The sequence below is a fragment of the Heterodontus francisci genome, chromosome 9 (genome assembly GCF_036365525.1).
Source record: "Heterodontus francisci isolate sHetFra1 chromosome 9, sHetFra1.hap1, whole genome shotgun sequence".
NCBI classification, from domain to species: domain Eukaryota; kingdom Metazoa; phylum Chordata; class Chondrichthyes; order Heterodontiformes; family Heterodontidae; genus Heterodontus; species Heterodontus francisci.
In genome coordinates this window covers 75,327,299-75,346,721 of record NC_090379.1, presented here as the reverse complement: position 1 = coordinate 75,346,721, position 19,423 = coordinate 75,327,299, and the positions used below count along the sequence as shown (strand labels likewise).

The window sequence follows — 19,423 nt, the reverse complement described above, 5'->3', positions numbered from 1 at the left end:
CTTTCTTAAGTAAGGAGACCAAAACTGTACCCAGTACTCCAGAATAAAAGCAAAATACTGTGGATGCTGGAAATCTGAAATAAAAAAAAGAAATGCTGGAACCACTCAGCAGGTCTGGCAGCATCTGTGAAAAGAGAAGCAGAGTTAACGTTTCGGGTCAGTACTCCAGATGTGGTCTCACCAACATCCTGTGTAACTGTAACAAAACTTCTCTACTTTTATATTATATTCCCCTTGCAATAAACACCAACATTCTATTTGCCTTCTTAATCACTTGCTGTACCTGCATACTAACTTTTTGTGAATCATGTACCAGGACACCAGGGTAGTCCAAGGAAGGGTGGTGCTGATTAGGCACCAAAAGGAGATCATCTTGTGGAGACAGAAGGGGCATGGCTAAGGTACTAAATGAGTACTTTTCGTCTGTCTTCACCAGAGAAGTGGAAGCTGTCAATGTAGCAATAAAGAAAGAATTAGTAGCGATACTGGATAAGATAAAAATAAATGAAGAGGAAGCACTTAAAAGGGGAGAGACAGTGGTGTAGTGGTAATGTCAATGAGCTAGTAATCCAGAGGCCCAGGTTAATGCTCTGGAGCCACAGCTGGTGGTGGAATTTAAATTCAATAAATCAATAAAAATCTGGAATTGAAAGCTAGTCTCAGTAATGGTGCCATAAAACTATCATCAATTGTTAAAAAAATGCATCTGGTTCATGATGTCCTTTAGGGAGGGAAATCTGCTGTCCTTATCTGGTCTGGCCTACGTGTGACTCCAGACCCACAGCAATGTGGTTGACTCTTAACTGCCCTCTGAAATGGCCTAGCAAGCTATTCAGTTGTCAAGGGCAATTAGGTTTGGGTAACAAATGCTGACCTTGCCAGCGACACCCACATCCCATGAAAGAATAAAAAAGGTTACCAGTCCTCAAAGTATGTAAGTCACCCAGTCCAGATAGGATACATCCTCGGTTACTGAAGTAAAGGTGGAAATTGTGGAGGCTCTGGTCACAATCTTCCAATTCCTCTTGGATATGGAGGTGGTGCCAGAGGACTGGGGGATTGCAAATGTTACACGTCTGTTTAAAAAGGATTCAAGGCGAAACCTGGTAACCACAAGTCAGTTAGCCGAATGTTGGTGATGGAGAAAGTTTTAGAGGCAATAATCAGGTACATATAGGCTAATAAATGAAAATCAGCATGGATTTTTAAAGGCATATGGTGTTTGAAAAACTTGATTGCATTCTTTGTTAAAGTAACAGAGGGTTGATGAGGGTTGTCTGGTTGAATTTGTGCATATGGGCTTTCAATAGTTGTTTAACAAAGTCCCACAGATAATAGACTTGTTAACAAAATAAAAGCCTATGGGATTAAGGCACAGTGTCAGGGTGGATACAAAATTCACAGTGATTATTGACAACGCAGCTGGCAGCTGATGTCATCCGACTGCGCCAATATGCGCACATGCGCAAATTGGTTCCTACCCTCTGCGCATGCGCTGCGTTCCGCAGTGCCAGGACTGGTTGGCGCATGCGCAGAAGACGTCATCGCGTAACGCGGGCAGATGGTGGGGGATCCGGGCCGGAGAGAGCAGGGGAGGGGGGAATCTGGGGAGCAGGGAGAGAGCGGGGGTTGGGGAGCGGAGAGAGAGCAGGGAGAGTGCTGCCGAAGACCTTGCTGGTGGCGGGTGCGCTCTCCTCCTCCCCCCTGACGTCTGCTCACTCACAGCCCCGACCGCTCGCTCACTCACCGCCCCCCCCGCCCGCTCGCCACACCCACCTGACCGCTGGCTCACCCACCCGTCCGCTCCCTCACCCATCCGCCCGCTCCCTCCCCTCCCCGGCCTGCCTGCTCCCTCCCCTCCCCGGCCCGCTTCCTCCCTCCCCTCTCTGGCCATTGTGTGCTGCCATGTGTTTAGGTTGCCATCTTGTGATTATTTGAGCAGCGTCATCTTTAATCCTGGCAGCTGCTTGACATCACAGACTGCGGCGTTTTACTGGCACGGGCTGCATTTGCGCATGTGCCGTTGCAGCGGCACCTAGTGGTTGCATTGTCACCAAATGCAGCCTACAAAATTGGCTCAGGGATAGAAAACATAGTAGTGATTAATGGTTGTTTTTCAGAGATCAGTATTCGGACCACTACTCTTTTTGATACATATTATTGACCTGGACTTGGGTATACAGAGCATATTTTCAAAGTTTGCAGATGATATGAAACTCAGAGATGTAGTAAAAGAGGCAGATAGTAACAGACTTCAAGAGTACATAAATAGATTGGTGAAATGGGCAGACACATGGCAGATGAAATTTAATGCAGAGAAGTATAAAGTGATAGATTTTGGTAGGAAGAATGAGGATATGCAATATAAACTAAATGGTACAATTTTGACAAAGGTGTACGAACAGAGAGACCTGGGGGTGTACATACATAAATCTGTGTAAGTGGCTTGAAAAGTTGAGTAGTTTGTTAAAAAGCATATGGGATCCTTGGCTTTATTAATAGAGGCATAGAGTACAAAAACTAGGAAGTTATGTTAAATCTTTATAAAACACTGGTTAGGCCTGAGCTGGAGCATTGTTTTCAATTCTGAGCACCACACTTTATGAAGGATGTCAGGGCCTTGGAGAGGGTGCAGAACAGATTTACTAGAATGGTACCAGGGATGAGAGACTTCAGTTATGTGGATATAGGAGAGATGCTGGGGTTGTTGTTCTTAGAGCAGAGATGTTTAAGAGGAGATTTGATAGAGATGTTCAAAATCATGAATTATTTTGATAGAGTAAATAAAGAGAAACTGTTCCGGTGGCAGAAGGGTAAGTAACCAGAAGACATGAATTTAAGGTGATTGGGAAAACAGGAATTTATTTTTACACACCGAGTTGTTGTGATCTGGAATGCATTGCCTGAAAGGGTGACAGAAACAGATTCAATAGTAACATTCAAAAGAAACTTGGATAAGTACTTGAAGGGAAAATAATTATAGGGCGTCGGGGAAAGAGCAGGAGAGTGGGGTTAATTGCATAGCTCTTTCAAAGAACGGGCCCAGGTACGATGGGCCGAATGGCCTCCTTCTGTGTGTAATATTCTGTGATTCTATGACAGGGTTTAACTGAAGCTACAAAGAAGCTTCTTGTTATATCAGCACTGAACTGTATGAGCTGCTGGTTTTACTGCACTTTTGAGAGTTTGAATGAAATGTCAAATCAGATCTTTTCAGCCACTTTTGGGCTATATATAATTTAAACATTTTTGTTTGTTGCTGTTCATTAAACAGCAGGAATCAACATAGATTTTTTCATCAAATAGATACAGCAAATACATGAAAATGAAAGCTGTGATGGTACTGGCTTTCATTGTATTTATTGTACAGCGTTGATGGCCAAAACGATTTGAAAACCACTTTGCTTTCTACAAGTTGTCTTCATTATTTATAAGATGCCTTTGCCAATTATGTTGACAGTATATTGATTAATTTTTTTTGCAGTTCGTCTTCTCCCTGCTTCTGCTATTATTTAATTTTGGAAGAAAATGTGCCACAGCTTTGGAGAATAATTGTCCTTTCAAGGACAATAAAAGAGTAATTTTTTATACTGCATTAAAAACACGAAACAGTTGTATCACCGTCCACACAATTGTATTGTTTTGTATCTTTTTACATACAGATAGGGTTATTATTGAGGGAATCAATCTGCAGTAAGAAGCATTGACTTATTTTATTCAGAGCTTATGACGCACATCAAAAATAAATTATTTCAATTGAAATATAAAACATGAACCATCTAGCTGTTGAGTACTAAATTTCTTTTGGACCTTGTACGATGAGCATTTCTTCCTAACTTAATAATGGGCAAAAAATAGGATTCTGGAATTCCAATAAGTCAGCAGAGGAATCTGAATTATATTGGGGATATGCTGCACAATAATGAATCACAACTGCAGTCCTTCTATCTGTAATTCAGATTGATTACATTAGTAGTAGCTCATCTGTAATCCATCTTTGAAATGCAATAAATTGTTAGACTTCAGAGAAAATTATATTTTCTGGCACTCAAATATTGGGAAACAAATAACTAAATAAGGGCATGAATGTTTGTTAAAATACCTCAGCCTAGAAATTGGCTAGTCAAACAAGGTGCAACGAACAATCCGAATGCTGGAAGAAGTAGGCCTGAAGCCCACCCAATATTGGGCTTGAGGCCACATTTACATGAGTTGTTGATGCCTGCTTGGCATTTCCGGGGAGCTCACCAGTGTGGAAAATTTCAATTTTGGGCCGCTGAATCATTGGGTGAGGTTGATGGGGTGGGGAGGCAGAGTAGGGGGACACCCAGGAGAGGGGGTGGGGGAGGGGGGGAAATGACCGGGAAGGAGGGAGAGAATTGAGCGGAAGCCAGTAACCAACTTCAGGACTCCTGTAGTGCCAGGAGGAGCACACCTGCATTTCCCAGCTCCACATTCTGGTAAGTACTTTTTAAACTTATGTTTTTGGTGGTGCTCTGCAGTGGTTCCTTTAAGAATCGCTGGTTTTGCTGCATTTAGACTTCGGTGCTATATGCGTTCAGTGCAACCCAATGTTGCAAACAGGTGTTAGGCCCCCGATTTTCATTTGCAAAAGGCAATAGCAACTGTTTCAGGCAGGGGCTATGGATGCCTCTTTTCCTGTTTACACCAGTATGGCAGACGGCACACTTCTGACGCATAATAGATTGTGCACGCTGCCCACCATATTGGATGCTTAGGAGTCTGAAAAATGGGCATTGCATCATTGAATTTCTAAGGCACTGGTTGTAGTGTTTAATAAAGATGTAACTGGAGGATGCAGGAATAGTGGACCTGGGTCTAATTCCAACTTCACTTCACTCTCTTTGTGAAGGATTCTGAAGGTTTCAATTGTCTGATGATCAAACAGATTTAATTTCATACTTTCATTTACTTGAGCTTTCCATTAACACTGGTGAAAGACATACAAAATGCTCCAAGTTGTTCCAAAGGCGTATTCCCACATGGATTGATCTTTGCAGGCTGTCATTGCAAGAGCAATGCTGCAGTGTGGATCCTTTACTCCTGGATTTGTGAACCGAACCACGAGGTGTTTGTATGGCCCTCCTCTAGAGAGAAACATTTTTCAAAGACTTTTCTATTGTTAATTTTGTGCTCATCAAGTTGAGGAATGTTAGTGCTGGGAAAAGGATACGTAGGGAAGAGAATGTTGAGAGGAGTTTTGATAGAGGTGTTCAAAATCATGAGGGGTCTGGAGAAACTGTGGAAAGAAACTGTTCCCACGGTGGGAAGGGTCAAGAAACAGAGGACATTAATTTGAAGTGATTGGCAACCAAACCAGAGGCAACATGAGGAAAAACCTATTTACACAGCAAGTGGTTAGGATTTGGAATGTACCACTTGAGTGTGGTGGCAGCAGATTCAATCATGGCTTTCAAAAGGGTATTGGATAATTATCTGAAGAGAGAAGATTTGCAGAGCTATGGGGAAAAGGCAGGGGATTAGAGCATGGCTACCCAACCCAAACCTGACTGGACCCAACGACGTGTGTTGGCTTCGGCTCGGGTCAGGTCGCTCTTCCAGGTCTGGCATTCAGGCTCGGGCCGGGTCGGACACACTATCGCCACCTCTGGTACGTGGCTCCAATCTTAATGTACTTTTTAAACAACCTTTCAAGTCCAGTTACAGCTTTTGTTGCTTATCCGCACAAGCTTAATAAGTGAAAAACGGAAGTTAGGTTAACTGAACATTCCGGTGGTCGGGTTGGGTCGAGCGCGGGAAAAAATGAAAGGACTCGGGCCGGGTCAGGCTCGGGTCAGATGTGGTTCTGTCGGGCTGGGGTCGAGTTTCATTTGCAGACCCGAGCAGGCCTTTAGGGGAGTGGGACTAGCTGAGTTGCTCTCTCAGAGAGCTAGCATGGACATGATGGCTGAATGGCCTCCTTCTGTGTTGTAACCATTCTATGATTCTATCAGATAGATGTGGCCTAACGCTCCCTCTACTCTTTCCCAAAAAATATGCCTACTCGGGTCCTGGAATGAGACAGGCTAAATTCATTTCATCCAGATGTTCCTCTCCTCATGCTGTATTATATTTTAACCGAGGTCCTAGGGTTGAAACGCATTGTTGGCATTCATTACCAAGTGGCATATCTTGAATTTCAATTGGCACCATCGTATTAACGTTAAAACACCTTAATTTGTGAATAGTTAATCTTCTACCAATCTTCTGCGGATCTGCAGTTAAATGATATTTCACTGACATTAATTTCAGGCAAAGAAGGGGTCCTTGTAGAGTATGCTGGGAATAGCTTCTTCAGGTTTTATATCATTTTTCCTCTCCCATTAGCTTTCCAGTGGTAGGTGCAAATGTTAAAAAAGCAGATATATTTACTGAGGAAAGGAGGATTCATTTAGTGGCACTTACTTTTGCATTCATATTAATGTCAATATAAAACAAAAATAAAATTTAGCCTTGACTGTCAGTTTTCTTATTTGCACCCTACCTTTAGCACTGAGCTCCGCGTCTTTGCATTATATAAAAAAGGTATGCTTTCTGATGGCCTACTACAACCTGTGAACAGAAATGTATTGACACTGGGCCTGAGGCTGGTAGTTAAAACCCCATCTTCACTGTCAGCTCAATACTGGAGTTAGATATCACCAGTGTGCAATAGCTTTACCAACTGTCTGATCTGCATGTATGCTGTGGTTGTTATTTTAATCATATTTAACAAAGTCTTGGATTTCTGAATATTGCATTTTTTTTTTAATTTGCTCGACAAATTAAGACTTACTGAGCCAGAAAGTTAGTTACTAAGATACACTTTAGCAGATGTTATAAATCTGCAGTGTGGCACAAAGTGAAATATTATGGTGATACAGGTCTTGCTTCAAGAGGAAGTTTCAACAGAATTTAACTCTCACATTGATCACCTTTACACACTGATGATGTTACCAGCCCTCACCAATTAAATAAAAATGTATTATTATGGTCAAGTGATGAGGGGTTGAAGGGCTTCCCTCTTTTCCCTCTCCTTGTTTGACCACAACAGGTTTAATTCTTTCTTAAAGTAGATGTACTGGCCAATTTAGTAGGTGTTTGATTATTGTACTTTCTGTGATCATAACAAGAACCAATGGGGCAGGTTTTCTTGAACTTAACAAAAAAAGAGGTCAACTTTATTGTGCTTAAACCGAACTAATAAAATAATAAACCATGCGCCAACTTTCACTCTCACACACAGTCGCTACACACAAATAGGTTACAGAGTGGGGAAAGGTAGATTGGTTGAGAACAGTCCATAAAAAAGGTATACAATCTGTGAAGTATGGTGATTCGGCTGGCATCTAGCTGAATCTGGGGTCCTGAAGCTTTGAGTTTGAAGCGGAAGATGACTAATTTGGTGAATCTCTTGGAGATGGCGATGTGGATGATTTCCTGCAACAGGGTTTCAGATTGTAGCCGGAGTATGCAAAGATGGTTAGTCAACAACCAGGATTTGAAAGTTTTCAAACTGGAATGGAGAGAGAGAGAGAGACCCCCACTTAGGGTCTGCTCATGTCAGAGTCCTGTTGCTTCTCCTCTGCTGCAAACACCATCTTAAAACCACAGATGGGGAGGAGCTTGTCACATGATAGTCATTCAAACATGGCTGCATTTGCTGACAACGCCACCGCTAGGTACCGTGCTGTGGCACATGTGCAAATGCAGCATGTGCCACTAAAACGTCACAGTCTGCGACTTTAGGCAGCTGCCAGGACTAAAGATGGCGCTGCTCAAATAATCACACGGAGGCAACCTAACAAACACATGGCAGCACGCAATGGCGGAATGAGAGAGCGAACGAGCGGGCTGGAGCCGGGGCCGGGGAGTGGGTCGGGGAGGTGGGGGGGAGCGGAGCGGGCCGGGGATTGGTGGGGGGGGGAGCGGAGCGGCTGGCGGGTGGGTGAGCTAACAGACCAGTGACGGAGGGGAGCGGAGCGGCTGATGAGTGGGCAAGTGAACGGGCCGGTGACGGATGGAAGCGGAGCAGCCAGAGGCAGCAGCGGGGTGCGGGGGGGGGAGGGAGGGAGGAGGAGTACGTTTTTCTACACATGTGCCATAAACTTGCAACGGCAAAAGACGTACCGGCCGGTCACCTCACCCGGCGACACCAAGGTCTTCGGCCGCTCGCTCCCCGTGGCTCTCTACGGCCTCTCGCTTCCGGCCATTCCCTCCAGCTGCAGATCCCCCATCCAGCCGCTTTCTCCCCTACTTCTCAACTGTACTTCAAGCATTGCAGCTGTCTGGTCCCTGCCTTTTGCATTACCCTCTTCAGGAACTTCTGAATTTAACTCCCTCCCACTACATCCCCTCTCCCCCCACCCCCCTCTCTACCTCTCCCACCCCCCCCTCTACCTCTCCCCCTCCCCCTCTCTACCTCCCACCCCCTACATCCCCCACCTCCCCCCCCATCCCCCTGCCGCTTCCCTCCCCCCAACCCCTCTCCCCCCCACCCCCCACCTCTCCCCCACCCTCCCTATCCCCCACTCCCCTCCCCCACCCCCAACCTCCCCCTCTCCCCCACCCCCCTATCCCCCTCTCACCCCCACCTCCCCCTCTCCCCCCCACTTACTCTCCCCCCACCTCCTCCTCCTCCCCCCCACCTCCTCCCTCCCCCCCACCTCCCCCTCTCCCCCCCACCTCCCCCTCTCCCCCCCCAACCTCCTCCTCTCCCCCCCACCTCCACCCCCTCCTCCCCCACCTCCCCCTCACAACCCCCCACCCCCTCCAAGGACCACACCACAGTTGAATATCTGACGTGCAGTTGCAAAGTCGGGAAAATAACATCAAAAACCTCAACAATTCCAGGTTTAATTATTGAGAAATTTTATTAAGTACATTAAACATTCGAGGCACTGCTGTGCATGGATACATGAGTGTTGAGTCGCCAGCGTTCCCGTGAGACAGTCAGGCTGAGACTCTGCAGAACTAAAGAGATTGTTCCTGGAGAGCCTTGTGGTGAATGAACGTGTGGCTCTCTATTCCACTACTGTATTGTCCATGTGAAGAAGGCAAAGTCACAAGAGTCTGAGCTCAGTCTATTCTTGGTGAATGTTCCCCAAACGCATCCCAATGTGCGCTCCCACTTCATCCATAAATGCAAGGTTCCTTTCCACATCGTGACAAGCTCCGCAGCATGATCCAGTTGCCTTCGTTGCTTGAATGCTGACCTTAAGTCTCAAGGATTGTTTTCTCGACGGCATGTTTTACATGAAATGAAATAAGGAAAGAACATCAGTGTCAGAGCTTCCCTCCCTCCAGTGAAATTACTGTTGAGCATGCTTTATGTTCTGCAGTAAAGGCATATACTGATAACACCGCCAATGAATCACTTAGTACCCACCTCAGCTGTCGGAGTCAGGATGATGTTACTGCCCCTATCTCGTGATGGTTCAATGCTGCTCTCAGGAAAAACATGAATGATGTGAGGGTGCTGGAAATAGAAGCACATTTCTTTTGGACTATGAACATAAAGCAGGCCATTTAGCCCAGCTGTTCCCTGCTAGTGGTAATGCTACTCCTGCGCCTTACCATCCGCTCCCATTTAATCCTGCCTACTATCAGCATCACCTTCCATTTCTTTCACTCTTGTCTACCTTTGCCTTAAAGCAACATTGGGGATGGAGAACGGTGTGGCTGCACTCCCACCTCACCAGTTGTGTACACAGCAAGAGCATTCACATTTGTGCTACCACTGGACACAGCATGCTTGTTTCTTTTAGTGCTCAGTCTCTTCTTGCTGAATGTTCCCCAGTGCTTGACTGCTTTGGACGCCCTCTCTGCTTGACAGGCAGCAGCTGGCAATTGCGGAATCTCACAAGGCCCTGCATGGTTGTTTCAAGGGTGGATGGGGAAACAGGTGGCTGTGTGTCCATGTGCACGGCTCTGATGGGTGCAGCAGCAGGTGACTGTGTGTCCATGTGCACGGCTCTGATGGGTGCAGGAGCAGGTGGCTGTGTGTCCATGTGCACGGCTCTGATGGGTGCAGGAACAGGTGACTGTGTGTCCATGTGCACGGCTCTGATGGGTGCAGGAGCAGGTGGCTGTGTGTCCATGTGCACTGCTCTGATGGGTGCAAGAAAAGAGCAACTTACAACAGGGACTAGAGCACATGTACTGCCTGCACGCAGCCCCAGACAATGGAAAGGATTTTAGTGCAATGTAGTGGACTGGAGCACATGCAGTACCCCAAACAATGGAAATGTTTTCAGAACAACTTGCAACAGGGACTGGAGCACATGTAGTGCCCCAGACAATGGAAATGTTTTCAGAGCCAATTACAACAGGGACTGGAGCACATGTACTGCCTGCACACAGCCCCAGACAATGGAAAGGGTTTTAGTGCAGTGCAGTGGACCGGAGCACACGCAGTGTCCCAGACAAATAGAACATAGAACATAGAACAGTACAGCACAGTACAGGCCCTTCGGCCCACGATGTTGTGCCGAACCTTTAACCTACTCTAAGATCAAACTAACTACCTACCCTTCATTCTACTATCATCCATGTACCTATCCAAGAGTCGCTTAAATGTCCCTAATGTATCTGCTTCTACTACCACCGCTGGCAGCGCATTCCACGCACCCACCACTCTCTGTGTAAAGAACCTACCTCTGACATCTCCCCGAAACCTTCCTCTAATCACCTTAAAATTATGCCCCCTGGTGATAGCCCTTTCCGCCCTGGGAAAAAGTCTCTTACTATCCACTCTATCTATGCCTCTCATCATCTTGTACCCCTCTATCAAGTCACCGCTCATCCTTCTTCGCTCCAATGAGAAAAGCCCCAGCTCCCTCAATCTTTCTTCGTAGGACATGCCCTCCAGTCCAGGCAGCATCCTGGTAAATCTCCTCTGCACCCTCTCTAAAGCTTCCACATCCTTCCTATAATGAGGCGACCAGAACTGAACACAATATTCCAAATGTGGTCGAACCAGGGCCTTATAGAGCTGCAGCATAACCTCGCGGCTCTTAAACTCAATCCCCCTGTTAATGAAAGCCAAGATACCATACGCCTTCTTAACAACCCTTTCAACGTGGGTGGCAACTTTGAGCGATCTATGGACATGGACCCCAAGATCCCTCTGTTCCTCCACACTACCAAGAATCCTGTCTTTAAGCCTGTATTCCGCATTCAAATTCGACCTTCCAAAATGAATCACTTCACACTTTTCCAGGTGGAATTCCACAATGGAAATATTTTCAGAGCAACTTATCTTGGAGCAATCTCCTCTTTCTGATAAAAATGAAGCAGACTGAAATCTTCAAAACGACTAAATAATTGCGATAAAATGCGAGAAAATGCCCGACAAAACCTCTCCTCCTTCCACTTTCAGAAACTCGCGCCGATGCTTGACGCATGCGTGAATATCCGAAGGTTGACGCATGCGTGAATACCCGTTGGTGTTGCATAAAGTGCATGCGCAGAGGCCGACCAGGCGTGTTGCCTGAAGATGCACATGTCACATGATGACGTCATCGGCAGATGCGCTAACCAGTCCTGGCAAGCCGGAATGCAGCGCATGCGCAGACAGCAGGAGACAGTCTGCGCATGTGCACACCGCGGCGCAGCCTGATGATGTCAGTGGGAGGCAGCGTTGTCAGGAATCACTATGTTCAAACATAGCAGTTGGCAGCATTTCTCTGCTTGCTGAGAGAACAAGTAGTTCCTTTAAACTTCCTGGCTCTTGGTTCTTGCTGGGAAATACACAGACATTTCGTCTCTCTCCTCACAATCCTTTGCAATGTAGGATACAGTGTAGCAAACTATGTGATCATCTTAAGCTGAAAGGATGAATTTGCTGGCAGCTTGTCTTTTTAAAGTGTCTTTTTAAAAAAATAAATTCAGATCTCCAGTCAATGGGTTAAAGAAAATTATCATTCAACAAAGCCATTGGCGTTACAATATCTATAAATTCAATGGAAATGTACAGAATAAAAATTGTTCGAGTTAATACTAATTCTGTAAATTTGAAAGAAGCATTGATGCTACAGCTCCTTTTTCTGGCAAGTTAAAAATAACATTTACTGAGGAAGGAAAATAATAAAAAGATCCTTAATATATTGTTTAATAAGGGACGGGGAAATGATACCATGGTCACATCTCTTGCAAGCAGGTGAGAAATCTGTGGCAGGCCATTTAGTACTGAGATGAGGAGGAATTTCTTCACTCAGAGGGTGGTGAATCTTTGGAATTCTCTGCCCCAGAGGGCTGTAGAGGCTCAGTCGTTGAGTATGTTCAAGACTGAGGTTGACAGATTTCTATATATTAAAAACATCAAGGGTTACAGGGATAGTGCAGGAAAGTGGTGTTGAAATAGATGGTCAGCCATGATCCCATTGAATGACAGAGTGGGCTTGAAGGGCTGAATAGCCTACTCCTGCTCCTATTTCTTATGTTCTTATGTCATTGCATTACAAGTCACACGTAATGCTGCACATTTACTGGGCTGAATTTTACCGGTTCTCTGGAGACAGGGGCTAGGAGGCGGAAAGCAGCAGGAGGGCAGCCCGACATTTTCCTGCTGCCACGGGATATTCTCAATGGCAGTAACAGCAACTGCCCACTGATTGGAAGTGGGCAGCCAATTAAACCAATTAATTGGTCAATTAACAGCCATTTCCTTCCCCCGCTGGCATTTTACCAACGTTGGGACGGGCCCCTGCTGTGTGGGGGCCTCCCAGTGAGGTTCTGTGGGAGGTGCTTATTTGTCACTCCCTGGCCCATGGCTGGGGGCTCCTCAGCAGTAATGTCCACGTCTGCAGCTCTGATGCTGCTGCTGGAGGATTCAGCCATCTGATCGCCAGGGCCTGCCTGCCTGACCCTGGCACCATAAATAAAAAAGCTTACCTGGCCTTAGAGGGTGTCTTAACATGGAGGTGTCCTCTACTTTCTGCAGCCTCCACAGTGGCCACATCTGTTGGTGGAGCTGCGGTGGCTGATGAGCCTCCAGCCCTCTGATTGGGCCAGCAGCTCTAAGAGGCAAGCCGCCACCCACAATTGGACAGCGATCGTGGCGTAATTGGCCGCCACAGGTAATATCCCATCTGGGGCCCATCATCTATTTGCACATGCTCAGGACCTGCTTTCAGTCCCAGCAGCTGGACAAGCTAGGATTTGGAAAAACTCAGCCCACTATTTTTAATCTTAGGTTTTGTTAAAATTGACAATAATGAATATTTATACATCACTTCTCTTTGCAATGGAATGTTGGAGCGCTTTCCAATAGATCGAGATGCATACAAAGCAGGAAGTGAAGGAATTTCGGGGGGATTGGGGAGAATGAAAGCACAATTGAGGGGTTACATTTTTTAACAAGTTATTGAAGAATGGGAGAGAGGTATCAAGGTAAAGTGGTCTAGGAAGAGGATTCGGGAAAGCAAGGGAATAATGGCTGCAAGATCAGGCTGTAATAGTGGGATGGGGAGTGCTAGCAAACCAGAGTCTGAAGAACAATGAATGCAGACTCAGGGTGGGAGAAGGATCCAGAGGGATTTAAACCTTGAAATTAAGTTATTGGTGTGAGAAACTAATGGAGTTTGATGAGAATGGCGTGGATAGGAATGTGGGACCATGCATTGGAGAAGACACCAGCCATCAATTGTGGATTAGCTGAAGTTTGTGAGGATAGAAGTGGTAAGCACCAGAAAAATCAATCCTTGAAGTGGTGAAGGTATGACAGCTTTAACAGCATTAACAGCATTGAGCTATTGCTGTAAGTAGACAAGTAGAAGAAAACAGTTTTAGTGACTGACTAGATATGGTTTTAAAAGTTTATCTCTGGTTTTCTACCAGTGGCTTTAGCCTGAATCGGTAGTCATGGCGATTGATAGTGTTGTAATCAAAAGCATGCAGAACTGGCAGGAGCCAAATAAAAAGGATTCATTAATTTAGTTAAAAATATGAAAACTGCATTGAAAACGTTCCTGCTGACACTGGATGGCTCAGCCTATTAATAAGTGCTCTTTTACCCCTGCGATCTGAGTTCAGTTCAGCTTAGGCTGGTAGGATGAAACATCCACTTGATGTGTATTTCAATCTAATGTGAAATGATTTTGGATAGTTTGAACCTGGTTCTGTGTGGGCATGGGGCCACAGTAGAAAACTGTCCCGAATTTGGCAATTATCGGCAACTTAGAACTAAATTAATAATCGTCACTTAGAGAAGACACAAATTGGCTCATGTGAGAAATACAAAATGGTGCAATGGTATACTAAGAGTGGCTTTCTGTGGTTGGGGATGAGTTACATTGTTAGTGCACACTACTGGGAGTGTTACTCTGCATCTAACAATGCTATACTTGGAAGTACTTGGTGCTGAAGGCTTGAAATGGGGAAATGTCCTTTTCCAAATGTGAACATCCTTCACCATGAGGAGCACAAATTTCATTAAATAATAAGCATTAAAAAAAGTTATGTTGCCTGAAATGGAAATGGCCTGGAGTTTCTGCTCAATTGCACTGTTTTTTCACTGCAATTCACCCAAAATGGGTCAAACCAGTGCATACGTTATTGGAATTTCAAGCACAAATTTTGTTCAGCACAACTTGAGGTTTCACGATCTTTTGTGTCATATAAAATACATCATACTGGAAGCAGGCCCCACCCACAAAACTGACCACAGCCCCAGAGCGTATTAATCACCATTGCAAGTTTCTGTTATTTATGCTCTATTGTAGGCCTTCGAGGAGCTCTTAAAATTAAGCATTTATTTTAGTCACAATGATACTAATAGGCAAGTTTAAAAAGCTATTGAATATATTGTTTTTTAAACTTACTAAGAATCCGACTACTGTACATCAATATAATAAGTAAATGGTTCAGTATATTTTTTTAAAGCCATTTTCAGTTCTTTAAACTTGGGTTACTCACACGCTGGCTGGAATTTTCTGGGCCCTTTGAGAACAGGATGGGAGGCAGGAAGTCTGACAAAATAGCATGGAAAGGCTTCAGGAGGGTGCCCGACGTCTTCCTGCCGCCAGGCCATTTTGCCAGTGGCGGGAAAGTTAGCAGATCGACCATCCACCAGGAGACCAATTGAGTCACTTAAGCGGCCAAATTAGGGCTACCTTTTGCCTCTATTGGCATTTTTCCCACATCTGAGGGGCCAGCCGCCTCTTGGGGAGACTGCCCAGTGAAACCTGGTGATCTCCTAGTGGGCTCCAGGGGGAGGCCACTCCTTTATGAGCAGTGGCCAGCCTGGCCCCAGCATCCCCCAACCCCACTTAACTTTCTTTGAGGGCGCTTGGCCATTGAGGTACCCACTCCCTGGTGTTGCAGCCTCAGCAAAGGCCACTACTAGCTGCTGAGCTACTGGCTCTCTGATTGGGCCAGCAGCTCTTGGGGGTGGGCCGCCATCCTTAATTGCCTTCCTGGGTCTTGCCACCAGCCGAAGTAGGGTTTCCCCCCGCTTTTGACTGTGACCTCTGCTGCCTGCACAAAATTCAGCCCACTGATTTCGAATGTTTATTTTTTGTGATAAACCTGTTGTCAGCTGAATCTGATTGTGCTGTTTCATGTTAGATTTTATGTTCAGTGATATGCAAATGAGTTTAAACAAAAACGTGAGAAAAATAAACACTTCTCAAAACCGGTGCAATTTTGGGAGCAGTTATGCGCCTGGATCATTGATTATGCCCAAAACTTTACTCCCGAGTATCTGCTGAAGCCTGAGCTTGCAGCCATGACAAAAATTATAGTATTGTATCTTGGGATTGGAGAAGTTTAGGATTTGGCCATCTCATTGCCCCTGCTTGGCCAAATTATAACATATGTTGTGGTGAGAAGTTGCATCTTGTCAGATCTTTGCAATGTCTTAAAGCTTTTCACAACCAACTAATTACTTTTGAAGTGCAACCACTGATCTTATGTAAGCAATTGCTGCAGCCAGTTTTCACAGAGCAAGGATTTACTAGCACAAATGAGATGAATGACCAGATAACCGCTTTTGGCACTGTTGGTTGAAGTACTAAGTTGACATTGCCATCATGAGAACTCCCCGGGCTGAATTTTATGCAGCTGGCGGGTGTCCCGACAATGGGCCAAAAAGGTGAGGAGAACCCCGCCTTGGCCGTTTGGGGGACCCCTGACTGCATTTTATGGTGCTCGGCAATTAACTGCCTAGTGCTGGGGTCCCTGTTCCTTTTAGGATTGGGGGTTCCCAAGATCAAGAGCTGCTAGCCAATCAGAGGGCCAGCAGTTCATCAGCCAAAGCAGTGCCACTGGGAGTGGTGGATTTGTTGGAGGCCCCAGACCAGGAGCAGCCATGGGGACTCAGAGAGGAGGTAAGTGGGGGCGGCTCGCCGGGGCCAGTCAGGCAGGCCCTGGTGAGAGGTGGGGCAGGGGGATTGTTGAGGACAGAAGGCTGGGTGGTGGCACACTAACTGTGATTGCTTCTTAAATTACTCTCTTGTTTCTTCAGGTCTTTGTAAATAAGCTCGATGAATTGATTCGTTGGTTGTTTGAAGCCATGGAAACAACAGAAAACTGGACACCTCCGAAAGCTGATACATGTAGCCTGAAGCTTTACCTGGAAACCCATCTGGTAAGGCAGAAGCTCCTGATATCTCATATTGACAGAACTTAGCTAAGTAAGTTATCAAACATATTCGAGATTCAACTCCTTGGCATTAAAATATTTCATCATCTGGTACCCTTTTATATAAAGATATATTTTAAAACTTATTGACCTAACACAGAATCACAGAATTGTTACAGCACAGAAGGAGGCCATTTGACCCAGTGTGTCTGCACCAGCTCTCTGTGAGAGCAATTCACCTCGTGCCTTTCCCCCACCTTCTCCCCATAACTCTGTACATTCTTCCTTTACAGATAACAGTCTGATTCCTTTTTGAATGCCTCGATTGAACCTGCCTGCACCACACTCTCAGGCAGTGCATTCCAGACCTTAACTACACGCTGTGTGAAAAAGTTTTTCCTCATGCCACTTTTGCCTCTTTCGCCAATTATTTTAAATTTGTCCTCTCCGTCTCAATCCTTTCTTGAGTGGGAACAGTTTCTCCCTCTCTACTCTGTCCCTCATGATTTTGAATACCTCTGCCAAATCACCTCTCAGCCTTCCCTTCTCCAAAGAGAACAGACCCAACTTCTCCAATCTATCTCCATAACTGAAGTTCCTCATCCCTGGAACCATTCTCATGAATCTTTTCTGCATTCTCTCCAAAGTTTTCACATCTTTCCAAATGTGCAGCACCCAGAACTGTACGCAATACTCCAGCTGAGGCCGAATTAATGTCCTATACATACGTTATTCAACATAACCTCCTTGCTGTTGTACTCTATGCCCCTATTAATAAAGCCTAAGATAATGTATGCTTTATTAACCACTCTCTCAACCTGTCCTGCCACTATCAGTGATTTATGCACATATACACCCAGCTCTCTCTGCCACTTCACCCCCTTTAGAATTGTATACTTCATTTTATATTGTTTCTCCATGTTCTTCCTACCAAAGTGAATCACTTCACATTTCTCCGCATTGAACTTCATCTGCCTTTTGTCTGCCCATTCCACCAACTTGTCTATGTCCTTTTGAAGTTTAATACTACCGTCCTCACAGTTCACAATGCTTCCAAGTTTCATATCATCTGCAAATTTTGAAATTGTGCCCTGTACACCATATATATCAGGAGGAGCAAGGGTCCCAATACTGACCCCTGGGGAACTCCACTACAAACCTCCTCCAGCCCTTAGTGTACCTTATGCACTTGCTCTGATTATGACTGTTGTATAAAAATGTCTAAATTGAAGAAGCACTTCCTCTTATAAGGAGAAGGAAGAACATTGCGGTAAATACAATGATATATTTTGATTAATTTACAATGATATATTTTGATTAATTATGTGATATGTTTATTCTGTGAGGGATGCTTGTTTGAGTTTATCCAGTGAGTACTTGAACCATACAAAAACCTGGTCTGTGTTGGTGTCATTCAGGATGGGCTTCAATTTACCTCAGCAATACTGGCATAGGGAGGGTCCCATTCCTGATTGTTATCCTGTGTAAATCTCGGGGTTGGATTATCTGAACTAGGTGGTGATTTACAGAGGTCTGGAAATGGTTTGCTTGGCCACCCATTTGATTATAGAATGATGGGGGAACTGAGGGCAACCACAGAAGGGAAGAACGTGAGCAATAAGTTAGAAAAAATAAGTAATTGGACTTTAGTATTGCTGGAAAAAGAGACATGCTGTTGAAGCTTTTCATCTTGCACTCATCAGGACAGATGCAAGAATGCCAAATTTCAAAGCGAGCAACAATTTATACATTTATGGGCAATATGGGATGGGCAATAAATGCTGGCCTGGCCAGCGTCGCCCACATCCCATGAATGAATAAAAAAAAAATGTTTTTTATTCATTCTTGGGATGTGGGCGTTGCTGGCCAGGCCAGCGTTTATTCCCCATGAGAAGGTGGTGGTGAGCTGCCTTCTTGAACCACTGCAGACCATGTGGGGTAGGTACACCCACAGTGCTGTTAGGAAGGGAGTTCCAGGATTTTGACCCAGCGAAGGAACGGCGATATAGTTCCAAGTTAGGATGGTGTGTGACTTGGAGGGGAAATTGCAGGTGGTGGTGTTCCCATGTATTTGCTGCCCTTGTCCTTCTAGTTGGTAGAGATCGCGGGTTTGGAAGGTGCTGTCTAAGGAGCCTTGGTGCATTGCTGCAGTGCATCTTGTAGATGGTACACACTGCTGCCACTGTGCGTCGGTGGTGGAGGGAGTGAATGTTTGTAGATGGGGTGCCAATCAAGCGGGCTGCTTTGTCCTGGATGGTGTTGAGCTTCTTGAGTGTTGTTGGAACTGCACCCATCCAGGCAAGTGGAGAATATTCCATCACACTCCTGACTTGTGCCTTGCAGATGGTGGACAGGCTTTGGGGAGTCAGGAGGTGAGTTACTCGCCACAGGATTCCTAGCCTCTGACCTGCTCTTGTAGCCACGGTATTTATATGGCTACTCCAGTTCAGTTTCAGGTCAGTGGTAGCCCCTAGGATGTTCAGAGTGGGGGATTCAGCAATGGTAATGCCATTGAATGTCAAGGGGAGATGGTTAGTTTCTCTTTTGTTGGAGATGGTCATTGCCTGGCACTTGTGTGGCGCGAATGTTACTTGCCACTTATCAGCCCAAGCCTGGATATTGTCCAAGTCTTGCTGCATTTCTACATGGACGGATTCAGCATCTGAGGAGTCACAAATTGTGCTGAACATTGTGCAATCATCAGCGAACATCCCCACCTCTGACCTTATGATTGAAGGAAGGTCATTGATAAAGCAGCTGAAGATGGTTGAGCCTGGGACACTACCCTGAGGAACTCCAGCAGTGATGTCCTAGAGCTCAGATGATTGACCTCCAACAACC

General features: G+C 45.5%; 1 protein-coding gene across 1 annotated transcript in view; it reads left to right on the top strand.

Annotated features, from left to right (window-relative positions):
* akap6 (A kinase (PRKA) anchor protein 6) overlaps positions 1 to 19,423 on the top strand; it is a 374,046-nt gene that overhangs the window by 108,638 nt on the left and 245,985 nt on the right. Inside the window, exon 4 of the mRNA XM_068038344.1 lies at positions 16,466 to 16,588. Within this exon, the coding sequence (XP_067894445.1) occupies positions 16,466 to 16,588 (123 nt within the window). The remainder of the gene's footprint in view (positions 1 to 16,465; positions 16,589 to 19,423) is intronic.